We start from the raw sequence: 20,308 nt of genomic DNA, 5'->3' as shown, positions 1-20,308 counted from the left end.
TATCCTAATTCAAGATTTGGACAGGAGCTTGTTGGAAGTTTTGTTGGATTAATATATATATATATATATATATATATATATATATATATATAGAGAGAGAGAGAGAGAGAGGGGTTAGTTTGGTTTTTTTTTTATCAAAACAACATTGTTTTTTAAAAAATATTTGAAATTAAATCAGGATGTTTTCTTAGTAATTTTAACTTCCAAAAAGATTTCCCTCCAAGTTTTTACCATTTAAAACATTGAAAACAGCGAACCTTTTCTCCATTTTTTTTTCATCTTATTATTAATTTGTCCAGAGGAAAGAAAGTGTTTTGTCATTTATCTCATTTTCTATTTTTCTTTCCTCACTTTTCTTGTTTTTCTAAACCAATATTGAAGGCGCAGGTTTCATTTCAAGTATTTCCTTTGTCGAGCATGTAGCCCATCAATTGTTGGGTCCACTGTGTTTCTTTTCACACTTTCTCCTCAGCTCTCATCTCATAGCGTGTTTGGTAGTGTGATTGCGGATATTTTTCAAATAGCTTTTCATGCTGAAATACATGCCAATGATATTTTTTTATTTTTTAAAAATTATTTTTGACATCAGCACATCAAAACGATCCAAAAAGTATAAACCACACTCAATTTTAGAAAGAAAAAAAAATTCAAATTTTAACGAAACGCAGGTACAAACGCAGTACCAAACGTTCCCATAATTGTCAAACCTAATCCTCCAAGTTAAGAAGTTTATTTTTATATTTTATGAAAATAAAAAAAAATTATTTGTTTTTGATATTTTCATATATTTTAACATGTTAATATCAAAAATAAATTTTAAAAAATAAATAAATATTACTTTAATATATAAAATATATTTTTATATAAATAACACTTTAAAAAACAACTATTATCATGATACCAAATAAACTCTAAATTAATTTACAAGCCAAGTCAAAAAAATAAATAAAAAAAAATCCTATCGAGCACATGACTTGATTAAATCAATCATGTTGTGAAACAACCTAGCAAGTCATTCATACTTGATAAAGAGTTTACTAAGTCAACCCATATAGCCAAGTTCAATAACTATATTCCAATTTTAACACCGACAATAATTTTTTTTTGTAGTAAACTACTATTGAATTTATACATTTTAGTACAATAATTATCAATCTCTATAGTTTATTTTTTAATATATGTTTTTTAAAGCTACACACACACACACACATATTCTTTTGTAACTTAATTCTTCTATTAGTTTTCCATGACAATTCAATTGTTTTTTTTTTAAATCTGATAAATCCCGTATTTTTTTTTTCTTTGTAACCTAGTTATTTCATTAGTTTTTCATGACAATTTAATTTGTTTTCTTGTTAAAATATTCATCATTTCTACTCAAATTTCAAATTTTCACCTACTAAAGACAACAAAAGAAGCAAACAATCAACTCATTTCAAGGGACTAACCTATGTTTTTTCCGAAAAAGGAGCTCTAACTCATAACATCTAAAGACTAAAAATAACGTCTTACAACCATCCTACCTTCAGGGGAAATGATATACTGTCCAGTATTTAGAAACTGCACAAGACCTGAATGGATGCATTTATCATCCAAAGAATGAATAAATTGACATATATTACTAATTACTCTAACGTGAGACGTTTCAAACAATATGATTGAAATTAAATGAGATAAATATGAAACACCTACAAGAAAATGAGGAGCCTGAAAAATCAGGTCTTCATTGCAAGGGAGGGGAAGGCAAGTCCAGCGAGTCATCAGCTGAAGGTGGAGGTGACGACCCAAAATCGAGATACGTGTAGACACCAGGTGGCCTTTCCTGAGGTTCGATTGATAGCAACTGGCTTGAATCACCCACGACATCAGCCCATCCATAATGGGGTTCAGCCCTTTTGTCAAAACCAAAAAAGTTGCTAGTTAATCCAATTCGTAATAGTTCCAAGAAATAAATTTACATCTTTAGTACAAGTACTTTTTGATTAGCCAAATTCAGTGACTAGGAAAAGCACATTCTTACTCGTAATAGGTTTCCTCGTCCACAACAATATCCCAGCTTTCACCTGTTGTGCCTTTTCCATATTTGTGAACTTTCCTGGTAGGCATAAAGAAACATCAGACTGGTCCCAATACAGCACACAGAAAAAACTCATACATACAGAGTTCCATACCCGTTCCCGAGATGTTCCTCTCCCCACGTCCTTGACCAGCCTGGACATGAAACACAATAAGTGACACTAGACTCCAAGAACTAAGCAAATAAAGTCAAACATGAACATTTCAGTGATCGTGCAAGTTACACCAGACTCCTGTTCTACGAGTGTACATCATTGATGTACTGAGTTGCTTAATGTCCAGGGGAATGGTCAGAAAAAACAAGTTTGAAGCTCTGGTGGAAAGATATTCTTCAATATAGGAATCACTAACTAATTGGACCTTGTTTAAAAAAATCTAGCAAGTTAAGAGTCTTTCATATATATAACCTGACGATCACAAAGAAGATAGCAACAAATGCTAATGGATATCTAGAGAGAAGGTTGCTTTCCTGGATTTTGAATGTTGACAGGCAACGAACTAACTGTGAATGTTGGCAAGTATCCACCTTAATGTATGAGTAATGAGAGTATCTTATGAAACTGAGCAATTCTCGTATCAGTGAGGACAAGAGAAGGCACATTAAAAAAATTATGCACCCCTATGAAGAATGTACTTGATGTACATTTCTAGTAAACAAAAGCAGTAGTCTAAAGTACAATCAACATAAATAATTACAGGAAGCTAGGATAGAGGAGCATATAACATGATTAAAAACATACCTCCACCACTAGGAGAAACATGCCATGTCTCCCCATGGCGCAAACCTATGCCAGCAAAGAACTTTTCTTCCCACTTGTCTCCCCATTTGGTTCCCAATTCAGTCTCAGCCCATTTATCTGTCCTGAGGAGAGAAAAAATAAAACTTGGTGAAACTATTTTCAAGCTCTTCCAATTATGAAGTTAATTGAGAAACATGAGGAGATATAAAACTTGGTGCAATTATTCCCAAAGCAGAGTGGTACAAAGAAAGGAAGTTCCATTGAAAACTCTAGATCACTTACGTTTCATATATTTTCCGAGGTACTTTTATTATATCATCACTCAAAATACTGACTAATACCTAAATGTTTTTTTTTAAGAAACAATTAATTCAAATCTTCAGGTTTTGCACATGTTTTATGATAACCCTCCTTCCTACATCGACTGCGCCGTACTTCAGCATCTAGAATCCTGAAAAATTCTACTCTAACAGTCAGGGCCTGAATAACAGACAATTTCAACTGTTTATGACTGACTCAAAAACTATTTTCTTATGATACTAATGGATTATTAATTTTAAATGGCCGATGATACAGGGTATTAAAAAGTCCAAAACAGTAAGCTGGCTAAAAATAGATTGGGGTCCAAAGAAAACAAAAAATGGAGAATGCAAGAACCATTTTGTGACGGAGCCTCTTCCATCGAAATGCTCCCCCCACTTCTCCCACCATGACTGCTCATTCAATCTTCCATACTTATTTGCCCCTTTCTCAGTCCAACCTTTAGCATCATATTTTTCCCACCTAAGTCCAAAATTAAAGCGCAGTTAATAAATGGATTTGTTGTTCTGCTCAGTTGCATGCTTGACCAAAATAACTCATACTCATCATATTGACTCTGTATCGGAATATTAGCTTACCATTTCTCATACCATCCAGCATTTTCAGTGCCCAACTTCGCTTGTTTCTGTGCACTCCTCTCTATTCTTGCAAGATTACTGCAGTAACAAAATAAGACAGGTGATTTATTAATGAAAAGTTCCACACGTGATTAACTGAAGACAATCATTCTTGGCAAAACTTTCAATCTTATTGGGATAGGAAACAAGATACGAATTAAACCTCCATTCATCTTGATGAAGCATCTCTTGCCATGTTTCCCACCACGTGTCCCCTTCAGCATTTCTTCCAGATTTCTCCACGCCTGAGAAAGATCATCTCGAATGAGGGTGAAAGCCTCAATATGATTAAATTTCCAACCCAATAAAAATTGAAACTACTCATCATATCATGTCAATGATAAGACAAGCAATATACCTAGCTCTTTGTATCCGGTCCAGTCGCCTTTCTCCCACCACTGTCAAGGAGATCAATAAATCCAATTAAATGCATCCACCTGGGATGATACTCTACTGGGGTTAATGATCAATCCCAAAATAACAAAGATTTAAAAATAAAACAAAAATATGACAATTGACTAGCAAAATCGAGCTGTACATTTCAAAAAGAAGGAATGCACAACCTATATCACCATTCCTACACCGGAGGACAAGGAAAGGAGCAGAGCCAAGATGCAAGTTCCTCGTAATTTTTCTTTTTTTTAATTAGCATTGAATCAACAACCTTTCCTATGGTGCAATTCAACTAACAGGTGGATTGATCATGGGAGGGCCGACAATAGAGTGAGTAATAATGAAATTAGTTTTGCAATATTGGCGCTATAATCACATCGGATGCATGGTACGAAAATGGGGCAAAATATCAAAACATATGCTCAAACAAGCAAAAAAAAATAAAAAAATAAAAGATTATACCGTTTCTTCCCATTGAGAAGAAGTATCATGTGATCGACCACCCATCTTCTTCCACCTACATCTATAACCATTTTCGCCAAGATCCTCTCCACTTTTTCGAAACCAACTACTTCCATCCTCATTAATCCCACTCTCATTCACTTTCTCGTTTAACAAGTCGATTCCCATATCTTTCTCATTCGCAATACCAGTATCTACATTAACCCAATCATTGCTCAAAACACACAATTAACGCAAAATCCAACTCAATCACCGCTAATTACCTCTCTTCGGCGGTGTATCTCGCGACTGTGGGCCGGAATTTCTCGGCGTACATCTCGAATAAAACTTCTCTTGTTTCGTACCGAAGCGAGACCTCCAAAGTTTATTTTAAAAAAATGAAATTGATCAATAAACCTAAGAAATATCATAAAGAAAGGGGGTAAATACGGTGTTGTACGTACTGAGGAGAGGGAAATGGCAATGCAGTAATGGCTTGGACACGACTTCTATGAGAGCGTTTCTCCTCGGTTTTATCAATGCTATTACCCGACCCGGACGCTCTGCGAACCACTGAGTCAGAGCAACAGCAACTACTGATTCGATTCACCCGAACTCCATTACCGTCAAGGAACAGGCTCAGTCTCCGCTTCTTCTTCCTCAACTCAAGTCCGTTATTGTTAGCGTGGAAAGGAGAACTGCTGAGTCGGCTGCGCTTGAAATCAGGGTGAGTCGTAAAACCACTGGAACTCACAGCCATTAATTACGAAAATGTCATCCAAGAGACTGCAAGAGTGGTTTATGAAGTGGAAGGAGAGAGAGAAGGAGAGAGTGGAAGCTTGGAATTTTGGTAAATTAAATTAAAAAATGGAGGGGCAAAGGAGAGAATATCGCGGAATTTAAAAAGAGGAGGCGAGACATTTGACTGACTACGGAGACTGAGTGCCTGTTACTGACTGTATTATTTAGTTGTTAAAAGTGCATTTGATTTTAAAAAATATTTTTTTAATATATTTTAATAATTTTAGCATGTTAATTTATATTTTATTTCAAATTAAATGGAGTAAAAGTTGGTCATTTCAATTTAAAATTTAGTTAAAATTTAATTTGATTTAATTTTTTTTAAAATCTTGAAACTATAGAATTGTATATTAAACTAGATCATCCATAATTAACCCAACCTGTTAAATCAATAACTTAAACCTTGAATTAGTTCATTAGCCACACAGGTTTAATAACTTTGGGTACGGGTGGAGAAGAGAGACTAGATCGGCATGATGCCACCCCTGGGATGAATCATACACGTGAGAAGACAGTTCCAACTTTAGTGCTCTGCGATCCCTTCCTCCTTCCTCCTTTTTACACGTGGCTCTTGTTTAGCAGTCGCTATAACAATACAAGGCTGAAACCGAATAAATTAGGTTATTAGAACGGTAAATTTAAAAAAACCAAATATTATAGTTTTATTATACCATGCTTCAAAAACACGGGATTTATTAAATGATCAAGTTCTGTTGTTTCTGGCTTAACCGTTTCTGAAAATAATAATAAAAATTTCAAAACTATCAGAACTGAAGGATATTGACGAGTTTTTTTATATTTAAAAATTTAACTGTTTGTATAACTACACAGTGATTATTATATGCAAAATAACTTTCTAAAATTCTTTTAAAAATTTAACCGCAAAATAATGGTGGATTAAAGTTATGGTTATTTTAAGTTGTTATTTTGATTTTGCCTGACCAGATCTTCTCTTAGGTCTAAACTTATCCTACTAGTCCATAAATATATTTGTTATGTTATCTACGTAATTTATTTGAGATAAATTTTTATTTAGTTATGTCAAATTCACACTTGATTGCTCGGAATCACTCATTATTGTGTAAACAATAACTTTTAAAGATTTTAATTAGAAACTATTTTTTATTCAACAAATTAGAGTCTAAAACATATTTTTTTAAAAAAAACTTTATAAAATTATAGTTTTTATGTGAAACAGTTAACCAGTTAATACAACTAGATTCAACAAGTCAACCAGTTGAGATAAAAAATTAGAATTTAATCATGTTGCGTCTTAGAAGCACAATATTTACTAAACAGTGCTATTTAAAAATGTAACATGATATATTTTTTAAACTTACATCAATTTATTATTATTTTTTTAATTTACTGTACTATTTTTTTAAAAAAAAATCCGCTGAAACTTGTAATTTTGTGTGTACACTATCACAGTACAAGGCTGGAAATAGAGCTCCTGAAGGTAAGAGTTGTCATCAAGGACTGCGTGTTTCAATTTGAACCCAGACTCTTCGACGACGTGAGCAAATCAAAGTGGTTTAGTATTGGACCAACCCTAAATTCGCAGAATGACATTTTATTTGAAAATCCATGGTTTCTAATCTCATCCAAATTATGTTAGTACTTTTTTAAAATAAATTTGTACTTTAAAATATATCAAAATAATTTTTTTTAATATCAACACATTAAAACCATAAAAAAACACTAAAAAAATTCAATTTAAATTTTTCTCTTAGCCAAAGGCCAAAAACATTTTAAAAGAGCATCTAAAAACACCCTAGTACCAGTTTTAGAAAAGGTTGTTCCTGAAATCATCACTCCATAGATTTTGCATCCTCAAGGTTGGTTCCTCAAACCCAATGGTTGAGATTCTTCAAAAAATGATAGAGGAAAATGATTTTCGCTGGATTAGTATATGATCAGGTGAAATTAACAAGTTATGTTCTCATGGATTCCACTGATAAAAAAGAATTTGGGCATTTTGCAGAGTTAGTATACAATATACACGGGACAAACTCGGTGACGATATAGCGTCAAATGTAACGAAAAAAGCTCTTCAGCATCTAAGAGTACAATGAAACTTGCATTGACATGATAAGACTTCATTGCAGAATTGTTTTTTCAATGGAGTCCTACCTGACATTTAGTGTTGGTGGAAACAGCCAGAAGATGATTTAACATAGGGCATATGTGCGATGAATTCATTTTTTGGGGAGATAAGGCTTTATTGATTCTACTACAACCTGCAAGACATGACAATCAATTTAATTAATTAGATTGTGAACAAAGGTCAAAGGAGTTTCCCAATGCAATCTAAATTCCATAGTGTGTATTAGTGGGAGCAAAGCATCCACAACGAGGATAATTTGACACAGATTCTGGAACAAAACTACTGCACCGTGCTTCCAGAACCGACAAGACATGCTCACATGCCTCACACCCTTAACGTAAGAAAATGGACTCTGTAAATGCAATTAAACTTGAAACTTCTGATGGTAATGCAAGGGAAGTTATGTTGTGTGATATTCAACAGAACAATCATCAGCCCATCATAGCCTAGGCATGAAAGGCATCAAACCAATAATTTACTTGGCGGCCTGGGCCAAGAAGATATATGCCTTTTGCAAAACATGAGGCTATGCATCAGTGGTACAATTGTTTTCCAAATGAAATGAGTAACACTTCTAATGTTTATCGCTACAGTAAAGGACTAGTGATCTTACCCTCCCATCATAGGATAAAGATGCAAAAATCCAAGGTTCCTGAGAACTCCAAGCAAGCCCTATCATCAGAGGTTACTGGTCAGGTTGATTTTAAAATTTGACGTTTAAAGATACCATATGGCTTCATTCGTTACCATAGACACTGTCGTCATAGTCACTGAATGAGTTCAGCAGCAATGAATCAAGTTCCCGAGTTGGTGATTTTAACACACTGCTCAATACAAACACATTGATGAGATATCAGTAAAAAGAAGAATGAAAAAGTCAAGAGTAACGCATCTGTTAAACAGATTAGAAAAAATGACCTTTCAGATGTCAACTCATCACTGGTTGTCGTAGAAGCGAACCACAAATTGACAGTCGAGTCTGAACCACCACTCTGCAATAACTTACCTTTGGTCAGGAAAATGTTAATAAATAGGATAGCTAGAAGGGACAGCGTAACCTGTTTCGTTATCATAACAACCATCCAGACAATGAATGACTTCAAATGGAAGGGCATCTTCCCCACCGCCTTATTGCAAGGCATATAATTGATGATACATAAACAGCCAAGAAACAGTGATACTTGTGACCAGTTTTTTATACTTCCCGTATTCCATAAGCGCTGTCCATTTGAGAAAGCACATGGTTACAGGCAATGCAAACAATAAACTTATTGCTGACTTTCCACCTTTGTACTCGATTGTGTTTGACATTTTTAGATAAAAGGTGATCTTTAGTGACTAATGTGGAAGAGGATGGTGTGTGTGTGTGTGTGTGTGTGTGTGTGTGTGTTTGTGGGGGATGAGAGCGAGAGAGGGGGAGAGAGAGAGAGAGAGAGAGAGAGAGAGAGAGAGAGAGAGAGAGAACCAGGATCAGTCCATCATATTCAGGGTTGCATGCGACAGCCCATGTCCTACCAACATTTGGAAACACAGTGAGAGAACTATAAATACTTGAATTTTAACAATTTTATACACTGGAGGAGGAGCCGATAGAAAACATCTAACTTAATAAGAACATATAATACACATGCAACCATATGGCCAGAATAGCTTATCAGAACTGCAACATAGAAGAAATGGATTACCAGTGTGAATGTCCACGAAGCTCTTTTACAGGAACATTGGGCATTCTAAGATCCCAAATGTGTATCCCAGATTCATCCTCTGCGGTAACCTGCAATGATTAATTCATTAATGCCAATAGATCTCAATGGGCAGTGGTATGTTGGTATTATTGCCAAAGAACAACATTATCTAACAAGGTTATTTTCACAGATTCTGAAGTTCACGAAGTTTCACGAGAGAATTAACTTTATAACAGAAAATTATTCTTTGCATTAGAAGCACATTTCCGAAAGACCAATGCCCTTATGCTCTCCATTGTAGTTTTCTCCAAATCTAGACAAATCCCTGAAGGACTGTCATTATATTAACAAAAACTTAAGCTCGTGGCATTTTCTCTGTGCATAAAATCAGTGTTTATTTTCTTACAAATCACTATGAACTCAAACAGTGATTTTTTAAAATTTATTTTAATTTATTTCTTGAATTTTTTCTTTACACAAGTGAGCCTTTTGAACCAAAATTAACACCCAATTACACGTATTTTTGGGAGAAATGATAAAGATAAAGGACTAAAGTGAAAAATAGAGGTAATATAGATGGTGCTTTCAAATTTGTTTATAAAATACATTTTAGTCTCCCAACTTTTTATGCCACAAGGTGACTAGTCCCTTTAATTTTTTAAAAATATATTTTAGTACAAAACTTTATTTTTCTCATTTTAAGTTTTTTTTTCATGAGAGGAGAGAGCAATTATTAGATTCCAGCAAAGAAAAAAAAAACTCTTTGTTGGTGACGATTCTGACCACCAAACAGGTTAAAATTGGTGTCAACAAGTTTCACTTGGTGAGAAGAGTCTTATGATGGTTGTTTTAAGCCTTAATATAACCCAAAAAACAAAATCTAGGTCAAGGATGCAATATTTTTTCTAGTTTGATTTAGTGGTTTAGACCATATTTTGGGTTTAATAAGTTGATAGGTTAGTTTTTTGGTGTTCTAAGGGTGTTTTGTGGTTGAAAAGATTTGAAAAATAGTTTTTTTAAGTACAAAACATGTAGGCCCGACTGTCCAGCCACTGTAGTGGTGGTTGAAATCTGGACTAGAAGACAAAACGTCTATTAAACCAAAAAACTAATGATTTCAAAAGACGTTTTGTCAAACTTTAATTTGTTTTCAATATTATCCTTAAATCCATAATCTTGGTTTTTTTATTTTTTCAAAATTGATTCTCATTCTCTTAAATTTTATTATTTTGTTTTGGATTCTTATGTTAATTGGATATTTCTTTTTGATTTTGCCATTCAATTTAAAATTTTAGGTCGTCCTCTCATTTTAGGAGTCGACTTGGGCAAGTACGAGGTCATATGTCAAGTGGGTTAACTCGAGTTGACCAAATTCAAACAATATATATATATAAAGTAAAAACAACACTATTTTAAAATAAAAAAATAAAGAAAAATAGTCAACGAGTTTTGACTAGGTTTGCCACGGGTTAATTAGGTCATGGATCAACCCGTGTTTTTAATCGTTCCACATTGGGTCAATTTTCAACAAATTTCTTTTGAAACCCAACCGATCCTAAGCCTTAGATCACCCGTGTCACATGTCAACCAACTATTTTTTCTTCTTTTGGATTATCATGTATGCATGATCCTCCTTGTGAGTTTTGGCGACTTCTCCTAAATTTATTGGTTTTTGCTTTTTTAAATTTCTTTTTGTTAATTGGTTTTTTTTTACAGATCTCATCCTTGTATGTTTTGATTCTTGGGGATTGGCAATCGTAATTTTAAAAAATAAAAAAATTTATAATGTCAAGTCGTGAATTTTTTTCTTTTCTTTAAAATACATTGACAACGCTTGAGTATTGTTTTTTTACATTATAGAATATTGATCCAGCCTGTAATGAAATGTGAGCCACCTATATCTTTCTAAATAAAGGGTGTGTTTGTTTCCTGAAAAGTGGTTTATGGAAAACCACTTTTCAAACTTTCTGTGTTTATTTGCCATAAAGAAAATTGGTCAACAAAAAACACTTTCCGGTTAAAGCAAAATTTGACTTGGTTTCCAGGAAAGTGTTTTCCTTTTATTTTGAGTGGAAAACACTTTTCGGAAGTTGTGAAAAAATTAGAAATATCATATTATTTGCTGATTATATCAAATTTAGTCCTCAAACTTTTGATTGCTATATATATTTTGTTTTGAATATTTGTTTTTCAATTTCATCCCTTATAATTTAATTTTTATATTAACTTTGGTCCTCATTTCTATAATTGTTATTTGCTTTTCTCTTATTATTTTTTAATTAAAATTTTTTATCTATCAAATTTGATCCTCATTCTTTTGATTGTTACTTATTTTATTTGAAATAATTTATGAAATGATTATTATTATTATTTTAATTTCTTTATCTTTTAATTTTTTTATTTTTTAGATTTGATCTCTATTATTTTGATTATTATTTATTTTATTTGAGATAATTTATGAAATTATATTTTTTTTTCAATTTCATTCTCTTTCAACTTTTTTAATTTGTAAGATTTATTCCTCATTATTTTAATAAACTTGAAAAAAATAAAACATTAATAAGTTATTTTCCAGCTCATTTTCCATGACATAACCAAATACTGGAAAGTGTTTTCCAACTTATTTTTCATTACACTACCAAATATTAAAAAATAATTCACTTTCTTGAAATTCACTTTTAGCCAAAAAGAGTTTTTGATTTGATGCCTTCAACTGCTACAAAAAAAAAAAAAAAAGATTTCCTCACTACTGCAGATATATGAGATTATATATCGACGCAGAGATGCATTCCTAGAGGTAAACACATAAATCATACTGTTAGACTTGAAATGCATCTGTCTTAATGGTAAGACATAAGCTAATTAGCAGTTCCAAAACACCAATCAAGATTTTGTTAAAAAAAAAACAGAGTTACAGTATAGCACTTACAAGTATATGTTTCTTCCTGGTGTCATAGTCTACATTGAGAACATGGCCGCACTCAATTGAATTTGTTTTCCTGTGAACACATAAATCATACTGTTAGACATGATTGAAATGCATCTGTCTTAATGGTAAGACATAAGCTTATTAGCAGTTCCAAAACACCAATCAAGATTTTGTTAAAAAAAAGAGTCAGATTCTCAACCACTGATGTAGAGAAATGTTCATAAAGCTACACTAGTAGGCAACAAGCTGATTTTCAAAATAATAATAATACTAATAATAACATAATAATAATAAAAAAAAAACAGAATTTTAAAACTAATTCATCTGTATTAAAGTCAAACACAAGTTAAAGAGGTAACAACCCTCCAGTTCAGGACTTGGAATGCTGGCTATTATTAATGGATAAGTTAAATAAATAAATAAAAAAGATATGCAGAACTATCATACTTCATCGCCCGTAGATCCCAAAACTGGACTGAGGATTCACAAGTTGCTGCAACAGCATTCACGTCATGTGGATCCCAGGCTCCACCAGATAAGTAATGCAGCATACCAGCCGACTCCTTCGATTGCACCTAGATTTTTCAGTAACATCTGAATAAGTATCAGCACAAGAATTCAAGAGTGAATTACCACAGACTTGCACAGTTCTACTTCACTAGTTTATCCCATCCACTGTCACCAAACAACAGCATAATGGTATCATTCAAAACACCAATTTCCATCATTTTCACATTGCATAAAACAAATACCTATACCATATCATAAACACAAATATGAAAAGCATAATCATACAAAAAATCCCAGCACAACCTCTACCTGGGCTGCTTGTCTTGAACAATCTAAACTCCACAAGAAGATATTTTCCTGATCAATGCTTATCAACTTATCATTCCTTCCAGATGGCCACCACAGGACACTGTTGGGTACCCACATATGGCAATTGCGACAAACAACAAAACCATGTAAGGATCCAAATATCCACAAGTTAAGAACAGAACTCAAAATCCCACATCATAAAACACACATCACATGAACACTTCAAACTCACCAATTATGCTTCCCAACATGTCCATCAAGAGACGCAATCCTTTCCAATTGCGGAGAATTTAACTGCCCATATAACTCAGGAATCTGCCACACTGCTGCTCCAAATGACTCACCTTCAATCCAAAAAATCCCATCAAACCAGACTAATTCAGCTCACATACGCACAGTAATGCATCGATCACGCTCTAAATGAATTGTTTAAACATAATTAAAAAAAACTAAGTGATTGATTATACCAGCGGAGAAAACAGTGGAGAAAACACGTTGATCAAAAGGACAAGAAGAGAGATTCCAGATCTCTTCAGGGTGCGAAAACAACCCTTCGCATATCAATTCAGTTCCGCCTGCAGATAACCTAAGCAAGTGCACCTATTCCACATTACAATTTCACTCATTAGATCCAACAAAATAGTCAGCAAACAACAAAAAACAAAAAATCAGAAATAGTTTTGACCTCGTTTTCTTCTCCGAGACTGAGAGTTCCAGTGATGAAGCTGGTGTGATCCGTGTCTGCCTTCACATCTGATATGCACCTTGCCTGAAGGACATTGAATTTTTTGAACGAGATTAGGGTTAGATTTGAAGAAATAGCGAGTGATTTTGGGTTTTGGAATGGTGACCACCTGATATTTGAGGCCATAGCCAATGCCAGTTGATCCTCCTTGCATGTTTTTTTGCTTGCGGTGATGAGAGCAGAGAGGAGCTATCTACGTTTCTTCATGCAACCTGTTGATTTTTCTTTCTGTTTTCTCCCGGTTGGTCTTGCAGGCCCGTTAAGGAACGATGTTTGTCTAGAAAGGGTGGGCTCAATGAGGCCCACTTTTGGTTCGGTTTGAGATAAGCCCGAATGAAGGCGAGAAAGCTAGCTTGCTCTGAGTGACCTCGATGAGGGAGAGCATGAGGGCCAGGGCCTACTCTCGTTGTTATAAATTTACGATATCTATTCATGGGTTTCATTACTTTTACACGAACAAGGGAATATTTTTTTTTAAAAAAAAAAAAAACCTGGTATTGCCGTGAAAAGGATAATGACGTGTAAATTGATCCGAGAAAAGGGGCCTAATAACTATTCGGAAAGTAATTCTTAATCCCCTTTACATTTGGAAACAGGCGCTGCTATTGATGAGCTCTGATAGAATACAAAACAGAACCATCCAAAATCAGTAAAACTCTTATAAATCAATTAGATGGTGAACTAGATTCCCCTAGGATAAGGAACGGTAAGAGCACCAAAATTTTCTATATTCTAGTTTTTACAACAAATTCTCCAACTATCACTGATGACTAGCCTCCAAAGAAAATATGTTAAAAAAGAAAATTCCAATCAGCAATGTACACACACGTCGCTGCTTAACTGCCTCTGGCAAGAGAACAGCTTTGCGGGACACTAATCTCATTCTTAAGACACCACAACAGACAGCCATCAATCTAGCAGAAGTCTAAAACCAAGAAGGGTTCTGAAAACCCTTCTTAGTCTTCAGACCCGTTCCCCGAATTTCACTGCAAAGAGGCTGAAAGGCTCGTGAAAGATATGATGTTGAACTCAAGATCACACCTTACGGGAGATGTTCCTAAGTCATAACTCATTAAAACAGCTCAGTGTTGTGTCTTGATATTGTTGCGATGTTCCGAGGGTGGTGGGGGGGGGGGGGGGGGGGGCGGGCTTTTGGGGATCTAAATCCTGGCAGTTTTATAAACAGCAGGTCGGGCATATGCAGCATGATCTTTTGAACATTCAACAAAAGAATTGTTTAAGCTCAGCAAAGAACCCAGTGTAGCACTGTCTAGTCTGAAAGAATTTCTTCTAACTCGGGTTCTTCATTGGTGATTCCGTCATAATCCATACCTGTTCCATTGAACTGTTCTTTCTCTTGAGGGCCATCTTGGTATCCATCATCATCAGGATCAGGCAATTCTGGCTCATCGTCGCCTAATACATCATCATACCCCTTTCCATATTTTCCAGGTCCTGAATCTTTCTTTGCTTTGGCTTCAGAATCTTCACAAATGCAGGTGTGTGGGTTCTCATGAAACTCTCCCCTACCCGGCCTCACCTCCTTTGGCTCCCCCATGAAGCCCCTCTGATAAGTACGCATTTTAGAGGTGAATGCTTCCCATGACATGGTTGTTTGGTTCAAGAACAATCTATATAGCTTTTTAGCATTTGGACGAATGGTAGGTTTGTGTCCAAAATATCTCCTGCAATTTAAGGAAATTTAAAAATTAGTCCCTAATGACAGAAAAAAAAGAGTCAAAGAAGAATGAAGAAAAGAGATGGAGAAGTCAAAGTACCTTCTTCCAGCTAATATTCTAGCCATGTTACCATTGTTGTTGGTAACAAATACATCACTTTCATCGCAAACAATGAAGTCAAGTGCAGCCATCCTTGACAAAAATGAAGAAAATGGTTCCAGCTCCTCCTTGCTGGCTAAAGTCTCTTTTGTATAGAAGTTTGGGAAGAGTGCTTTTAGGGGTGCCAATGTCTCTTCCCCTCCATACACTTCTCCAGATGCCACATAAATATGAATGTCACTGCTATAACCCAGAGCTCTCAACATAAGGCCAACTTCTCTTGGAGTCAGCGGGCATTTTCCATGCCTCCTTTCCTTATCAGGGTTACTTGCCTGCAAATGTATGAAGATAAAACTCATAAACACATTAGATGCACCAGATCCAGAGTACAAACACACATAACAGAAGCCAATTAATTCACTCAGGGAAGTAAAATTCACTTAGGTTTAGATTCAACACTAAATCAAATTTCCAAATGCTTCAGAATTAAGTAATTTCAATGAAAACTGAACTTCAGGTTATCAATATCCTGATGATGAAAGTAGGGTAATTATTTGTTTTAAATTGATGGTGGAAGAGTACATCAATTGAGCCTTACATGTAAAGTTTTCCACCTCTTCCTTATTGCACCAAGTTCCTTCCTTTCCTTGTCACCTCCACCGTAATAGCATCCAGAGAATGCCAGCATATCGGGCTCAAACCTATAGCAAGAATAATTTGGCTGCTTGAGAAAAACTAATTGAGTTTGTCCCAAGTTAGGCTTCTTGAATTTAGAATACATCAGTTGGAATTATAAATCCAATAAAAACAGGCTTCTCATTATGCATGCACAACCTATGATTAAGAAATTGGGTTTTGTGGCCTGCCAAAAGCACACTTGGTCTTAGGCCAGTCACCCGTTCATGAAAATCTAATTAATGCTCTCAACCAGTCATGTTTTTATTAACTATTTAACTAGAGCAAACAAGGTAGACACGTTTTGATTTTGTATTTGTAATTTTAAGTCTCACGCAGTAATCTGTAACCACTAACAAGCACAGGAGTTACTGACCGTGGGTACAAATGCACAGGCCACAAAACAAGTACAAACAAAGTGGCAGCCTTTGATCAGTTCAGGTGATGAGATTCAGACACATGGTTTCAACTATGAGGTCAAAATATGCATGCTAACAAATAAACCCAGGAAATAGAAAGAGAAAAGATCATTTTATTGTAATAAGTGGACAAAGGACGCATAATCCAATTTAATAATGCAGAGAAAACCAGAATGATGAAGCTATACTGTACAGTTATGATAGTTTCCCTACCATAACCATAGATCACATTAGTGGGGCTCACATGGATCATATATGGAGTCCATTGGCTCCCCTTATCAGGCAATAGGTGAAACTCTTCAAATAGCAGGTTAAAACTTAGAAATACAGCCAGTTTTAGCAGAAAATGAATTAGAATACCTCAGATGCAAGGCAATGAAATGCTTGCTTTTCATCCTCATTCGATGGACCAATTTCTCACCCATTCGAAGAATAGGATCAGTAAACTTTAAAGCATGGTAGTTGACTCTACATCTCAGCTTCTGCAATTGGGTATCCAACCTATTTGCGACTCTATAATCAAACTTTGTGAGCTGAATTGCCTGTCATAAAATTAAGTCCAGGAAGTCAAGTCATTCTTAAAATAAACAAAAAAATTGCCAGCAAACAGAGTGCATAAAATAAAGGGATGCATCCTAATCAACATAGCACAGAAAAAGTAATGCATCCATATGGAGTCTCATGAGTAGATTCTACTAAAAACAAAAATATTTTTAAGTTCAAAATTGGATCAAGGAAAGGTTTTGTCAAATTTTGTGCTATCAAACTTCCTCCATAATATCCAAATAGTTTAAGTCAACACTTGAGTATTTGTATATCCCCTTTAATTGATAATGATTCATATGACTTAACAAACACAATTTTTATCCCACGCCTAATGGTTCTCAAGGCAAGCAACTAGGATGTTATTACCTATTAAACATGACTTATTTGACAAACTATTGGTGTTGTTGCAAGACCAGAGAAGCAAGGATACAAACATAAACAAGAAGAACTCTGCAACTTAATATTGCATGGTAAAAAATTGTAAAATATAAAAGCAATCAGAAGAAGGTTGCAGAGAAAGGAGAACTTACATGCCTTTTCAAAAGAGCAGGTAAGATACGGTTTTGATAACATCTCTCACTACACTTCCTTGGAACGCGCATGTTGCGTGGAATCCAAGTTTTCCCTCCCCTTTTAGGGAGAGATTTAATGATTTTGACATCCTTTGACAGAGAAGAAATATACCAATCAACATCAAAAATCTCTGAAAAATCACTGCAAAAGACAAAGTAACATAACAGTCAAAATATTACAACAGAAATGCCTACCAGTAGTTGCAAATAAGATTCCAAGCAAAGGTTTTGGTTATACTCATTCAATAACGAACCTTGAATCTTTCCAAAAAGACTTCTGGTCAAGTCGTGGAACAACAAGAGTGGCATTCAAGATACGAGCAGCAACAACAGCATCTATAATCTGCAAAAGTGTTCAGTGAATCATCAATGCCAACAGCAAAATATTAATCACGTGATAAATAATCATTATGCACTGCAGCAACATGAAAACATGACCTGAAAGTCAGTAAAGAGAAAGAAAACAAAAGCATGCGTAAGAGCATCATTCAATCCCAATATTACAGCCAGTATAAGTTAAAATGAATGCCTTGCAGAGAATAAGTAACTCAGACTGTTTCTCTAGTTCTGTATTAGCACACAAACATATTTATGATGATTCAAGTAATGTCAATCTAGTAAGAGCCACTATTAACAGTTCTCTGATCACCCTCTACAATTCTCCCAATCTCTCTCATCTAACAGTTCTCTGATCCCCCTCTACAATTCTCCCAATCTCTCTCATCCCTCGAGTCGTACTCTGGAATTTTACTGTCACCAAAAACTTCTGCCACATTTTTTTATTTCATTCACTGCCAATCCTCGTAAAACACACTATATGCGTTTAAAGTTGGTAGCTCACAGACAACTAAAAGCTATAAAAGCGGGTCTTGCACATTTGGTGCAAAACATTGCCTCCAAGTAAATGTATGGTAAGGTATAGACAAAATAGAGCTTTCCTTCGGTTTGTGATTAATATGCAAAAATATTTAGCAGAGTGCATCACAAGTTAGCGTAGTGTGCCCATGAGTGACCGAATGATCTTGGTGTGTGCATTTTGCAGCACTTTGAACTATTTTAATGTGGCGGAAGTTGTTTCCATAATCTCAAAGGTTGTCCCCTTCTGAGTCCACCATTTTGCTTCTGCTTTTTTCAAGATGTTTCAACATGTACTAAAGTGATCGGGGGGGCATTAGGTTTGTATAATAGACCCGGTATTCCAAGCACGAGGCAGCCAACTTTCAAACAACCTCAGTTACATGATCATCCCTGATAACCCATAAACTGAAACCTCAAAACAGAGAAACAAAAATCTATTTCCTCAAATAATCAACTATTAAACAATACATAAGCTCGAAACTCACCCCGGTCCTTTGCTGATTTAAGCCTCCACTAGTAACAATCAGCAAGTACCGATTGGGCTGTGTAACAGCATCAGCATCTACAAAATGAATTAAAAACCTCAGTATAAAAGATTTACAAATAAACAAGAAACTCTTAAAGATGCCACATTTTACAGTTCAACAAAAACCAAATAAAAACGAGCAACAACTCGTCCAATGCTAGTAGCTCAGATTGCTGTTTTGTAATAATAATAATAATAATTCTCTGCTCAATACACTTACTGGCAAACTTGATGCTAGCATTGCTGCATCCATAGTAATATAACGAATTTTTCGAGCTCCAAATATCACGATCCGTCCTTCCTTTTTTCTATTACCCAAGCACAAAAAAAATAAGCAAAAAATAATAATGGCATCATTAATAATAATAAAAAAGAGAGGCAAAGCCCTAACCGGTATGTGAAGAACAGATTGTCCAATCGTATCTTCAACAACACCATTCCTAGCGTACAGCTGAATACAAAAGAAGACAGAGACAAGCAAGAAAAGTTCATAATCGTATATTTATACGCGTGCGTATACGTATAGAGAAATGTGCTATACTGTACGATACAGTACCGAGTTCGTATGTTGGGGATTATTAGAATCAATCGGAGTAGGAGCGAGAAACGAGAGGAGGGCAAAGAGAATGAGAAGAGCTCCAGAAATAGAGAATATTAGAGGAAGAATAGACCGGAAACGGTTGTAATAGTGGTTGCGCCGCCGGTGAAACGCCATTATTACGGAAGTGATTTTTTTCCCTCTCTAAAAAATGGCGTGTAGAGTGAGGAAGAGCGAAAGCGGATATGCTTGCTATGACTCCAGCATTTCCTGAAAGAGGAGCCAGGGTTTATAAGAATAAATCATGTTAATTGAAAAGAGGAGAAACACCGATGCATTGTGCTGGACATCTTTCAAGTTTCTTACGTGTCTATACTTTTTTTTATCTAAATGATGCCATCAAAATAATATTAATTTTTCTGGTTGATTGCTTACTTGACATGTCTAATAACAAGTATATTTTATGATTTAAAAAAATTAATCTATTATATAACCATCGCCTCTTACATTATATTTATTTTTATTCATAATAAATTCTTGTTTGTTTTTTATTTAAAAAGTATTTTAAAAAAAATTAAAAAATTTTATCTTTTTTTATTTTAAATTAATATTATTTTTTGGTATTCTTAAATTATTTTGATACGTTAATATCAAAAATAATTTTTAAAAAATTAAAAAATATATATTTTTAATATATTTTTAAATAAAAATTATTTTAAAAA

General features: G+C 34.6%; 3 protein-coding genes across 6 annotated transcripts; all 3 read right to left on the bottom strand.

Annotated features, from left to right (window-relative positions):
* Positions 1-1,655: 1,655 nt before the first annotated feature.
* On the bottom strand, positions 1,656-5,502 carry LOC133691455 (protein EARLY STARVATION 1, chloroplastic-like). Its single transcript, XM_062111970.1, has 11 exons — positions 5,053-5,502; positions 4,873-4,964; positions 4,610-4,803; positions 4,113-4,152; positions 3,918-3,999; positions 3,716-3,793; positions 3,474-3,599; positions 2,817-2,938; positions 2,172-2,211; positions 2,021-2,095; positions 1,656-1,892 (listed from the first exon to the last, which is right to left on the bottom strand). Exons 1-11 carry the CDS (start codon positions 5,346-5,348, stop codon positions 1,724-1,726), a joined length of 1,314 nt encoding a protein of 437 aa, XP_061967954.1. The 5' UTR covers positions 5,349-5,502; the 3' UTR covers positions 1,656-1,723.
* A 1,813-nt stretch (positions 5,503-7,315) lies between these two features.
* Positions 7,316-13,938, bottom strand: LOC133692528 (WD repeat-containing protein DWA2-like). 4 transcript variants are annotated; one of them, XM_062113551.1, is made up of 13 exons: positions 13,784-13,938; positions 13,615-13,698; positions 13,397-13,529; positions 13,162-13,273; positions 12,924-13,029; positions 12,558-12,685; positions 12,111-12,180; positions 9,182-9,270; positions 8,962-9,007; positions 8,415-8,716; positions 8,244-8,320; positions 8,110-8,168; positions 7,316-7,629 (listed from the first exon to the last, which is right to left on the bottom strand). In XM_062113551.1, exons 1-13 carry the CDS (start codon positions 13,826-13,828, stop codon positions 7,588-7,590), a joined length of 1,293 nt encoding a protein of 430 aa, XP_061969535.1. In that variant the 5' UTR covers positions 13,829-13,938; the 3' UTR covers positions 7,316-7,587. The 4 variants fall into 4 exon arrangements, with proteins under 4 accessions (XP_061969535.1, XP_061969536.1, XP_061969537.1 ...); XM_062113552.1 differs by having other exon boundaries at positions 12,930-13,029; positions 13,784-13,934; XM_062113553.1 differs by having other exon boundaries at positions 8,415-8,488; positions 13,784-13,930.
* Positions 13,939-14,307: 369 nt separating this feature from the next.
* LOC133692527 (O-fucosyltransferase 16-like) lies at positions 14,308-19,944 on the bottom strand. The gene is made up of 10 exons (XM_062113550.1): positions 19,605-19,944; positions 19,440-19,499; positions 19,269-19,356; positions 19,008-19,084; positions 17,919-18,007; positions 17,623-17,806; positions 16,907-17,088; positions 16,051-16,153; positions 15,453-15,784; positions 14,308-15,359 (listed from the first exon to the last, which is right to left on the bottom strand). Exons 1-10 carry the CDS (start codon positions 19,761-19,763, stop codon positions 14,945-14,947), a joined length of 1,689 nt encoding a protein of 562 aa, XP_061969534.1. The 5' UTR covers positions 19,764-19,944; the 3' UTR covers positions 14,308-14,944.
* Between the last annotated feature and the right edge of the window lie 364 nt (positions 19,945-20,308).

Source organism: Populus nigra, chromosome 4 (assembly GCF_951802175.1).
Source record: "Populus nigra chromosome 4, ddPopNigr1.1, whole genome shotgun sequence".
In the NCBI taxonomy this organism is placed as follows: domain Eukaryota; kingdom Viridiplantae; phylum Streptophyta; class Magnoliopsida; order Malpighiales; family Salicaceae; genus Populus; species Populus nigra.
The sequence above is the reverse complement of the archived record's forward strand: the minus strand, read 5'-3'. Positions and strand labels throughout refer to the sequence as shown.